Source organism: Numenius arquata, chromosome 3 (genome assembly GCF_964106895.1).
Source record: "Numenius arquata chromosome 3, bNumArq3.hap1.1, whole genome shotgun sequence".
NCBI classification, from domain to species: domain Eukaryota; kingdom Metazoa; phylum Chordata; class Aves; order Charadriiformes; family Scolopacidae; genus Numenius; species Numenius arquata.
The window spans coordinates 65,996,660-66,008,796 of NC_133578.1; the positions used below are offsets into that span (position 1 = coordinate 65,996,660).

At 40.5% G+C, this 12,137-nt stretch overlaps 1 protein-coding gene across 4 annotated transcripts in view; it reads left to right on the forward strand.

Moving 5' to 3' along the window:
- The window catches only part of NSMCE2 (NSE2 (MMS21) homolog, SMC5-SMC6 complex SUMO ligase), a 131,065-nt gene that overhangs the window by 54 nt on the left and 118,874 nt on the right, over positions 1-12,137 (forward strand). Inside the window, exons 1-2 of one of the 4 annotated variants that reach the window (XM_074144796.1) lie at positions 4-251; positions 3,719-3,866. In XM_074144796.1, the coding sequence (XP_074000897.1) occupies positions 3,734-3,866 (133 nt within the window). In that variant the 5' untranslated portion in view covers positions 4-251; positions 3,719-3,733. Of the gene's footprint in view, positions 1-3; positions 252-1,238; positions 1,268-3,718; positions 3,867-12,137 lie in introns of those variants that run through there. The other 3 variants (XM_074144794.1, XM_074144792.1, XM_074144795.1) reach the window with 3 other exon arrangements.

A 12,137-nucleotide genomic window follows, 5' to 3' on the forward strand; every position in this document is an offset into this window, starting at 1 on the left:
GGCAGTGGCAGGGAAGGAGGGAATGAGGGAAGGAAGGAGGCGGCGGCCCTCTGTGCGGCGCGGCCGAGCCCTCCCCTCACATGATGGCGCCGTCATGTGGAGCGGCGCCGGCTGATGAGGCGGTTCCGCCGCCCGCCCGGCCCGCCTCCCCCGGGCCCAGCTCGCCCGCTTGCCCCTGCTGACGGGAGGGTCGGTGCAGGGGGGACACCGCTGGGTCAGGAGCCCCTTCGGGCCTCGGCGGCTGGGACTAGGTGAGGCGCTGGTGAGGGTGGCTGTCTTCGCCGCCTCCTTCCCTCCTGGCCGAGGGAGCGGGGAGAGGCGGGCGGGAAGGGAATATGGGGCCGATGCCCCTCTGTGCATGGCTGAGGAGGTGCAGGGTGGGCTGGGGAGTGAGGTGGGGGGCGGGGGTTCCTGCCCGGTGGGCTCTGCTCCAGGCCTCTCTGGCGGGGGGAGTAACGTCTCCCCGTGGTAGCTGGTCACCGGGTGTATGTAGGGGATAGGCACCGGTCCTGGTAGTCAGTGAGCACTTGTCACCTCTAGATTTTGTGTTACAGAAGTAACTCTTCCTTTTTCTTATCTCTGCTTCATAATTTGGGATGTTGAAGCATGGAGAAATTAGCTCATTTTCTCAAATATTTAAAACAAGTGGCAGAATAGAACCTGTAATTTAAGCTTGCTGCTTGGTAGCCCCGTCTGGACCATTTGGTCACTAATTATTGAAAGAAAAAAACCTGCCTCAGTAGTCTCACTTGGTCACCTTTTCAACTCTGATTTTGCTGGTTGTATTTTCCAGAAGTGAGGGGGTTTGGGGGTGAGAGCTGCAAATTTTAAGTGCTTCATTGATGCACCCGTTGAAGACCTTCCTGGCAAAAAAGAATGTCTTAAAAACACCGTTGTGAAACCAGTTCCAGTGAGGAATGTGGCTTTTTCGCTGAAGGCAGATGGACAGCTGGAAGCTGAAGAATTCACTTAGAAAATTCAAGAGTGAAATCTTTGCTTGGGATCATAAACAGTTTCTAAGAAAAATAATAGTTTATTTAAAAAAAAGGAGTCCAAGAGCACTAGGCAAATTGAGATTAAAGTACCAATGCAATGGTGTGATTTAATATTGTAAACAATGACTTCTGTTCCTGTGTAGTTTGCTCAGTGCTTCCTCAAATGTCAAGAGAATGAAGAAGGCTTTTAACTTTTCACTGTTGTTTTTTTTCAGATTCCTGCCTTTCACAGTGTGTATCTGAAATTTCCAAAAGAACAGCAGGCTTTCTCAGTGAGTGAGATTTACGAAGTTCAAGAAGGAAATTAGGTTCTCACTAAATGGGCCCAGAAAGATAAAGCTGCTAACGTGGTTTTACACACTATTAAATAGTCAGGTATTTGGATCACAGAGGTTCTATACAAACAGCTTTGCTAAGACGCCAAACAGGTGCTTTAAAAAAAAGTACTGTAACAGCTGAAAGCATTTGTAGGTAAATCTTTTAGAGCATCCTTTTCCTTTATTTTCAAGGAGTTCTGTAAGGAACTTTTTCCTTGTCTTCTGTTGTTAGTTTGACAGCCTCTAAAGATCTCTAAAGGTAGCAATTGCTGTCTTTTGGCGTGGAGAGTGTGAGCTGACATAACAAGCTGCTGTTGAAGGCTGCTGCCTCCTCTGTGGCAAGATGCACCTTTAGAAGGGCATAGAGAGGAAAGCAATTTGTTTGTAATCAAGAAGTTCAAGTATTGAACTTGAACTGTTAAAATGTAGTTGGAAGCACATGACCTAAAAAAGATAGTCTTGAGTGGCCAAGGACATTTTTTTAAATGGAAAAAAGAAAAGATACGAAAGAAAACCTTAGGATAGAAGAGAGCACGACAGCAGGTGTTCAGGTCTCAGAGTCTGCATCATACTTGTGAGGAATGTGGCAATGTCGTTCAGGTTAGGGTGAGAGCAAGATTTAGTTCTGGAATACCAGGGAAAGTAGTAGAAGGAGTATGGCCTTAGGTATGCAAAGCTTGGGCAAAGCTTTGTCCTTTCTGTGAAGATATTTTCCAGATTTCTGTTGGATTATAGCCTGTCAAAGGCTGTTGTTGATAGGACAACTCATTCCCCTGGTATTTTGTGTAGAATTCAGATAAAACTTCTGGTATAGCTGAAATTTGGTTGTGGATTCTGTTCTCCCCCAACACGATCTCAGTGTAGTCCTTGAACTACCAGTTATTCTTTACATGGACTAATGCAGTATTTCTGTCTATCCAAGACATCTGTTTTTGTAAACAATGGTGTATCTAAAGCTAAGCAGAATTTTTCTTATCTCCTGCAACTTACAGTATAAAATTCTGCACACCGGGTTTATGTTTCTTATAATAGCTACATGTTGTCCGAGCAAGTTATGGCAAAGCATGAAGAAGGAAGAACAGAAGTTGGAGTTTTTGAGGATCATGGAATCATAGAATGGTTAGAGTTGGAAGGGACCTTAAAGATCACCTAGTTCCAACCCCCCCTGCCACGGGCAGGGACACCTCCCACTAGACCAGGTGGCTCAAAGCCTCATCCAGCCTGGCCTTGAACACTTCCAGGGATGGGCATCCATTCTCTGGGCAACCTGTTCCAATGTCTCACCACCCTTGGAGTAAAGAATTTGTTTCTAGTATCTAATCTGAATCTCCCCTCTTTGAGTTTAAAACCATTACCCCTTGTCCTATCGCTACCCTCCCTGACAAAGAGTCCCTCCCCATCTCTCCTGTAGGCCCCCTTTAGGTACTGGAAGGCTGCTATAAGGTCTCCCTGGAGCCTTCTCTTCTCCAGGCTCAACAAACCCCAACTCTCTCAGCCAGTCTTCATAGCAGAGGTGCTCCAGCCCTCTGATCATCTTTGTGGCTCTCCTCTGGCCTCACTCCAACAGGTCCACGTCCAGAAGAAACCAGCTGATTTGAACAGTTTGCTTACGCTGTGGGTAGGCTTATGCACGAAATGCACTCAGAGGCTGTAGTAACGACAGAGGAGAAGCAGTTAATCGCCGAAAGGCATTAGGTTGTGGGTCTGTATTAGAAAGGAAGACAGCGGTAAAGAAGCTAAATATGATTCCTGTGTGATGCTATTCTGTGCTAATGGAACGTTTGTAAAAATTTGTAGCATCTTTGGGGAAAGTAGGCATCTGTAAAGTGGGTTTTTATTTAAAAATGGTGCTAGATGTTTTACTGTTAAGTACATTCTTAGAAGAGTGGCCCTTTGTTAGATTACTTTTTCCAAGGGCCAACTGTTGAAAGAGGCTTGTATTTGGTGAGGCTGAATTGGATGCAAGAAGTTATATTTTTTTCTAGCCTAATTGATAATATGCCTAGAAAACACAGACAAGTTTTTGGGCACATGGGCTTTTTTGGACCTGAAATAGAGCAGTAATTTTCAAGTGAACATAATCACTGAGTTTGAATCTCATTGTAGTTTAGCAATAGGAATGAGCAGATGAAAACTGCAAGTTGCTTTCTGTGTTGTAGTTCTGCTAAATAGTGAATAGGAGGTGAATTGGAAACCTCTGGTGAATTGCAGTTCCACTGAAATTACTGGCATCTTGGGAGCTAAGATTTCATCCCTGCTCTCTGATGTTTCAGTGGTTCTGTTGACACTGCTTTATGGGTAGCTATCTGTACTTCTGTTTTCTCTCCCAAATTCTTTGGGTGTAAACTGCATTATAGAATCAAAGAATCATAGAATGGTTATAAATGTTTTATCTGTTATTTCTAGAGTAACGATTTCAAGATGCCAGGCAGTGCAAGAATCTCATTCAACTCTGTGGATTCCTCACTTTCCTCTTTGAAAAACTGCCAGTCTTACATAAATACGGGAATGGATATTGCTACTCACGTTGCCCTTGACCTTGTGGAAAGTTACAGTAAGTATATTCTCTCTTGTATTGCATCCTCAACCTGACAGATGAGTCCTAAACCTACGAATTTTGACTTAGTTATTGTCAATATCTATCTTCATTATAGAAACTGTAGCTCTTCTGGATAGACCGGGGTATTTTCATTCCAATCACTTCATAGTCTTAAATGCTAAATTCAGTGAAAATGTAAATACCAGGCAAACATTGTCCCAGCTTTTGTAACACCCAAGACTAATTCTGTTCCAGTGGTTGTTACCCTACAGCTTTGTAAAAACTTTAATGCTGCTGAACAAGATGGAGAGGGCCTCTTAAGTGGGTGAATAAAATGACTTTTCATTCTAATACTTTGTGTGTGTTTATTTGATGTTTAGGGCAAGATGTATTAAAATAATGCTAATGATTTTGAGTACAAAGCTTGAGACACCTATTAGGGGATGCAATTTTTTTAAATGTTGTCTCTTTCTCTGCTGAAAATCAGGCCCTTTTAGGGTGCTTCAATTTGAACATTTGCAAAGTAGGGTACCGTAAATCTGCAATCACTTCTAACGGTCTCGTCATTGCTATTGCACAATAACAGGTGCACTGCAAAGCTAGTTTTCAAAGGCAAACATTAGGCATCTCATTTCTCTAGAAGTCTTCTTAGATCTGTGATAATGTTTTCACTAGGAAAAAATAAAAACTTTAAACTCCAAAACCTTAATAGTTTTAAATATGAGTGGAGAGTGGAGAACGAGAATCCTCTGAAACAAAAGTTTTGCTGTTCATCCTAAGTCTTGCACTCAAATAAGCCAAGGTTTATGTACAATCAAGATGAATGCTTTTCTGTTTGCCTAGGGTGATAGTTCTCTCTCCTTTGACCTTTTTATCCATACTGCTGTCAGAAACAATTGACATGTCATTTCTAGCAGGGTAGAGGAAATGGAAAGCTTGTCTGAACAGTCAACTGGGGATTCCCTTTGAGGTAAAACTGGTATAACCAGTTCAGTTTCCTCTCTGCTTTTGCAGTCGCCATCTCTCCTACTTTGCCATAAGCAACACGTGGAAGTACACTGAATGTACTGAATTCTTTCAGTCCCAAGACCACAGAATGATCCACAGAAATTAGTTATTTGTACAGAAGTTAAAAGCTTTGATTAATTTCACCTTTCAGTAGAAGCCTCTGTTGCATTCCCATTTGGCGGGGTGAAAGGCAACTTAAGCTTCACTGTACAGGTCTGCAGCTGGAAACCTGTGCGTTGTACTCCTACGAAATGTCGTTTTCTTCCTCACTTACCTGCTTCTGACACGTTAATCTTTAATTACAACCTTGAAATTATTTTGTCCATTTCTTTCAGTAACCAAAAGGACCATATTTAGCATTCTATCCTGCGTAGGAGATTACTTTTTGTGAAATACCTATGGTCATTGTTAGAGTTAAGTTATATCATGTGACTGGAAAACAGCTCCTAGACCATAACACTCATTTTATTTTATCAAGGGAAACTTTCCTGTAGAATCATAGTTATAGAATTGTCAAGCACGACCATTTAAAATAGTCTATCCCATTGCTCTACAGAAAAGGTATTCCAGACTTGTGTTTGTAGTTTCTACCTCTTTGGTCTGGTGTTACGGTGTTAGCTTTTTACTTACAGTAGTTGTCATCTTCACTCTTACGTTTTTACTTGCATATATATGTACACGTTTACCTGGAACAAACAAATGAGTGAAGCTCCTCACTCTTACAAGTTTGGTTTTCACTTCCCTGACTACTCCAATGGGACTTCTAGTTCTTAGGTTCTTTACACAATCCCATCAGGAAAGATACAGGGTTTCTGTGGCATGACATACTGTTGGTAAACAAATACCTTTGGTGTTTTAGAATTGGCATCATCTGATCTGCCATGCTTTACTGTTCAACTCTTACCTCCAACTCATATTTGGCAATTTCTGTTTCTAGAATTGTTGCTCATCTATACTACTTTCCCTTCACGTTCTGAGGCAAAATATAAATTAAATTTTGAGGCAGCGTTAGATGTTTCTGCATTCTTGTTCCTGTCCCATTTGTGATTTGTTTTAATTTCCTTTACAAAATGTAACTGTCCAGCTTCTGACAGGTTTCTTTGTTGGGTTTGTAGAACTGAAGATTTCTATTGTGACTGTTATTTTATTTTACAAGCACTATTTGTGTGAAGGTGTTTTGTTCCTTCAGACTTTCATATTGGACAATGCTGTTTTTTGGGAATAGTACCAAAACTTCTCATACCAAGTCCATGAGAGAAGTTACATTTACATTTGAAGATAAATAACTGAAAAGGCAGGCAAAGTTAGTGCAGTAAGTGATACCTGTTTATTCTCTTAATTGCTATTCTCCACAAGCCCAACCTTAAAAACATTTACTGGTAAGCATGCTAATTAGTACACATTAGTGTTTGCTGGACTGCCTGCTTTTTAATGCAGTATCTTGGAAGGGCTTCCTGTAAACATAACTGATGGATCTAACTGGATCACTTTTCCCTACGTTATTAGGTGTTATAGTGGGTTTGCTCTGGTGCTGTATTTGAGATACTTTCTAGGCAGCAAACACCATAGTTTGGGGTTTATTTTTTATTTTTTTTAATTAAACAGTGATTTGTGAAAGAACTTCTGTGTGATTTTTTTGAACTGAGAAGTATAAATTAAGAATTTAAGTTTTCTTTGACATGTTTAAAGGGATTTTATGATGTACCAATTTTGTGGGTGTTTCCCTGTTCAGTAAAAATCACTTCCTGCATATTAGCACTGTAGGGCTAGAAAAAGCTCTTTGGTTTCTGGCTTATTTAGTGGAGAACGATAAGAAGGATGCTTCTGAAGGATGTAAAAAGAAAACAGTTTGGTGTTCAGCACTTTCATATGCGTGTAATTTACAAAGCAGCCAGATGATTGTTCAGGTGGAGTGAAAATCAAAGCTCACTAGGGGGCAGAAGAAGCTAGGAAGTAAGCGATACTTCCATTTAAGTTACAAAAAGCATTGAAAAGAAACTGACCTCTTTACCTGTCTGTTGAGCTGGCCATGTTCCTTGAGTAGCCTGAAGTCCTCTCCAGTTAAACCATCCAGAGAACAAAGAACTCTTACACAGAATGTTTTTGAATTAAACTGTGTAAACAGCTGGTGGTAGTGTTACCTAGAATAAAGAGGGAATAAAACTCCATGTTTGATCATGAAACTGGAGGGCTGCTGATAGGAAGAGGTGCCAGACTCGTGGGCAGGAATTGTCTCAGGATATTCCATGATTTATAGTAACCTTTTAACCTATGGTAGCCTTTTTCAGACATCTCAGAGGCTTTGTGAACACTGGCTAAGTGGCTCAGCTCTCTAGGAGGTAAATAATGGTTACAGAGATTACTTACTTCACCGCCACTGAAATGGAACTCTTTGGGTGAATAATGGTTGCTCTATACAAACATTGTAATTCTATCATAATCCAAAAGAGAAAAACAAAATTTCCTCCAACTGACTGAACAACTGAGAAAACTTTATTAGAGAAGACAGAGAGAGGTTTTTGAGTTGGACAGCAGATTAAATTGCTTACTTGTTGAATAAATATCACAGTAGATCTTTTACACCTTTATTTTGACACATTTGAAAGTTTCAGAACTAAATCAAACACTGGGTTTTCATTTCAGCAGTAATTTCATATAGAGAATGCCTCCTGTTGAATTGAGGCTATCCTTTCTCTTTGCACCATAATTCCTTTTAGGAAGGTGCTGTCTACCTACTGGCTCACTTCAGTCCTGCTTAAATGGAATTTATCTGTTTCTGTGTAAAGGCAGCATGGCTGCCAGCCAGTGCACGTACTGATGCTGCTATTGATTACTGTGCCTACTGTTCATTACTGCGCTGCTGTAGTTAAATTTATTCTGTTTTAAGAGCCCTACGTATATCTATTCATTATATTCTGAAAAATGAACACTTCTGCTCTTCATAGTTAACTTACATGAGGCCATTACTTTCTGGCAGTAACAACAGAGCTTTTTAGTTTGAATACAGTTCTCAGGTTTGGGGTTCTTTTCTTTTTTTTTCTCCTATGCATTAATTGTGCTCAGAACTTCCTATTAACTTGGTATTTTCCCCTATAGCTTTTGCACTTTCTGTTCTGGAAAGATAAAGTAATCTCACTGGACACAGCTATTCTGAGGAGTATAAACAACCGTTAGAGAAATTGATGGGGAAGGAAGGGTCAATTAAATAATTAAACACTGCAGCGCTGCAATAAGTAGTGGTCAGAGAAATCTAGAAAAGTGAGGGAATCAGTTTCATGAGTATAAATTGCAATTCACATTACTTTGAAGATCTGAAGATTTTTAACCTCATCACATGGTCCTACATTTTGAAATGTAGGACAGAATGTACCAATTAATCTAATTCTCCATGACCTTGAATGAGTTTGTTTTATTATTGTTTGCAAAATAATAATACTAATAAAAGCAATGCTTTCTTTTCATATGAATAATGGAAAGATTTAATACCCAATATTTCTAAGCAGATTCACATTCATCTTTACTTATGCCTGTAGTTCTCTTGACATCTGTTTGCAGTCCACAATGGTAAATTTAAAATTATTCCTGTCCATTTAAGCTTTATTTAACGCTGTGAAATGTTTTGGGAGTCCTAGTGAGAGATAATATGGAAGTATGGATTTTTCACTTGGAATTGTAAATAATAACAGACCTCAGCGGAAGAAGACAAAAGGAAAATTTTTCACAGTAGAATTAAGACAGTCTGAAATGTCTGTGAGGCTTCTAATGCTATAAACACTCAGACTCTTTTCCCAGGTTTGTACTACCTCCCCTTTCTTTTGTGCCTTCTAGGAGCTTGCTCACTGCTGCTGCACTCTGGAGATAAATCTTAAGTTAGCTTTAACCAGTGATTCCCAAGTGTCTTTCCTCTAAGGAATCCACTGTTCACAGTGTGCTGTAAGGATGAGATATTTAGACTGCTGTAAGGTTCTTTGCCAAAATTGCACTTAACCAAGTCTTAATTTCATCAGTGATTCTATTGCTTTGTCCAGTAATAAATTTATGTCCATTTTATTCTGGTCCTGTGTAGATTTATGAAAAGAAATGACTGGTGTTAACTATTCAGTCAGGGATTGCTCATTTATGAACATGTGTGATCTCTAGCAAAATAAGGCAGAGTTCCTGTTAACTGCTGTTAATTTAGCTGAAGAATAATTTTGGTGTATCTCATCCTGAAAACCTTTTATTTCTCAAATAACTTTGTTGATGTCCATGAAATTAAGTTGTTGATTAAGACCTCCCTGCCCATTGAGAATCTGTGGACTTTTAGTATTGAGTAACTTCGTGGTGGTGTAATTGTGATCATGTGCTGGTAAAGAAACAAAACTTTAAAAGATCCTGTAAGGGATTAAGGATCTAGAGGTTAAAATAAGTTTCGCCAAACCGAATGGCAAAGGGAAACAGCCAACTTAAAAGCCCATTTTATTTAATGAGTAGAAAAGAAAGGTAGGTTTTATGTCCAGGCCAGTCTTTCTGCTGATTATCTTGAGACACTGATACTGTCTAAAAGTTGTATTTTGCTCTTCTTTTAAGAATACCATTGTGGTATAGAAACATTTCAAAGTGTTATTATATAAAAAACCATGTAAGCAGCAAACCAGGCTGTGCACAGTTGGTTTCAGTTTGTCCTCCCGGTGCTCAAAACACTCTTGGATGTTCTGTGGTGCAGCCTGGCAAAACACTGAAGGAAAGGATACATTGAAATTCTTGAACGGTCTGCCAACTTTCAGAGGGGTCTGTATATTTTAAATCTTCAGCATATGCTTATATCCTGTGCTGGATTGGAGTCCTAATAGATACGTGAATTTGAAGGTGACGCTGTTTGAAATCAGTTTTAATGCAAGCAAAATCATCTAGGTTCTACTATCATTTGCATCTTCCTAAATTTAGCCTCAATCTGTTGTCTGAGCTTTAGTAGTGTGGTTGAAAAAAGAATTCCCTAAGTCATTACTTCTTTGGCAATGTCTCTTAATTGGCTCCTAGGGTTGAATTTTAAGCCTCCTATTGACACCTCTGCACCATGAGGAACAGCTGTTTGCAATGCTAATTTAACTTCTCTTAGTTGCTGAACTGTCTTTACTTCAACTACGTAAAGTAGTTCTATAGAGTTAGAAAGCGGTGCTGGACATCCGTGTGAAATACTTGAAGGACAAGTCTTATTCTCTTTTTTTTGAATTAGTGTAACCTGCTGTGTGTTGACTGATGTGCTGATAATGGTGTGAATGTGCCGGCCCAGGACTGCCGCATCTATTCCCAGCTCGGCTCAGAGTTATCAGATGTGAATTCTGTCAACTTGCTGAGGATGGCAGTTTTATCTGACTCCTCAGGGGAAAGCAGCAGAACTGTCTCAAGAATATGGGACTGTGAAGTACAGAGACCTATCGATGCGGGCATGAAGAAGAATAACTCGCGGTCACCTCCAGGCTTCCAGCCCAGCAGCTTGCTCTTTAGAGGTGTCTTTTGTCTGGGCTGGAGCCAAAGCTATGTGGGACTGGGAGAGATGTCCAGTACAAATGGGAAGTAACTGGGAGGGCTGGAGAGTATGCTAACTGCAGACAAGGCGCTAAGAATTTCTTGCATAAAACTTCTGAAAAGCATTTTAAAGCATTAACAGATAGGGGTTTTGTCTAATTAGCTGAACAGGTTTTCTAGTAAAGAGCAAGATGCTTCCTTGATGGACTTTCTTCCAACCACACATCCCATTCCCACTGTGAAGCATAGAGGCCCTGGAGTGTGCAATAGCTGGATGGGAAGCACTGAACTCTAACCTTATTTTGGGGGAAAAAATGAGCTGCTTTTCTTTTTCTTCAAAAGCTTGCCCTAGAATGTTGTGGTCAGCTGCTACTGGTGGCTGCTTGCCATCTGTATTGCATACCAGTGATCTTCCCATAGCAAGATCAGGGTCTGCATGAGAATTCCTCCTCTCTGTCTCCACACTTGGAAGGGTTTTTCTGCTCACTAGTATGTACAGGGCAGGCCCGTGGGTCTTACAGAGTGTTAGTGATAGGATTCTTTGGCATGCGCCCCAGATTAAGTTAGCCTTTTTCTGCTCTGGCTCTTCCTGCTTGTCTGCTCGTTTGCTATTGCATACCCTGCTCTCTCTGCCAGCAGAGCTTACCTCAGTCCCGGCTCTTTATCCCATTTGCCTGTTCCCCTTGCCCTGGAGCCATCCCTGTGCTTTTCTTCACGTGTGTTGCACTGCATCTCACATGTGCAATGGCCTCCCTTTACTGTCTGCTTTCTATACTGCAGATTGCTTGGGATCCACGTGCATTGTGATGCCCGTTATCAACTACTGTTTGGCTAGTATTTAATGTCGGATCATTTTTCAATGTGGATTTAGGTCTGTGAGGTTACCCACAGCACTTTGATTTCTCTCACTGCTCTCTTAAAATGGTGTTAAAAAGGAATCAAATAGCTCTAAATGTTGCTGACCCTTGTTGACACAGGAAGGAGTGTAGAGAATATAGATATAGCAGTCAGCCTAATTTTGTGAAAATTATTGTCAGCTTTTTGGTTGGTTCCTGAGTTGGTTGGTTCATGAGTTTCTATGGTATCTGCACTATTCTTATATGCAGTGGCTTTCTAAATACATTGCAGCAACCTATAAGAGTCAGGCTTGAAGAAGTTTGTTCATCACTGAGAGCAGGGGACCTTTCCATGGAAGTTTCACTGACGTTGACCTAAAACTTCTCCTACCTTGTACCAAATGGTACAAACTCCAGTATAAGGATGGGCTCTGTAGCTGTGTTTGAACATAAAATGGTTTGGTTAATTTGTTTCCTTAGTTCTTTTTTTTTTTTTTCCTGGTTTATTTTTCATTGAGAATTCAAATGCAGGATTCCTGCAGTACGATAAGATAACATGAATCTTAACATTGGCAAAGTTCTTGTGCATGAAATGACCATGATGTGATTGTCTGGGGATCCAGAAATGAACCTGCTGACAGCTGTACTTCTAAAATTCTCATGCTCTGTTAGTTTCCATGGTGTTAGAGATTGTTGTGTTTCATAAAAATAATCAAAACATAAGGTACTTGTCCTGAGAACAGGCTTTAGTGTACAGGCTGGAATGACACTTTGCAACCTGCTTGAGTAAGAGTTGGCACAAGGGTCTGCTGGCCGAGGAAATAAGCAGCACTAAACTTTGACTGTCGTTCTTGTCCAGGGAAGATAAGCTGTGCCAAGATGTTTTCTTGCACATCCTACCTTCCTTCGCGTATGAATTGTGGTTTTGTTAGGT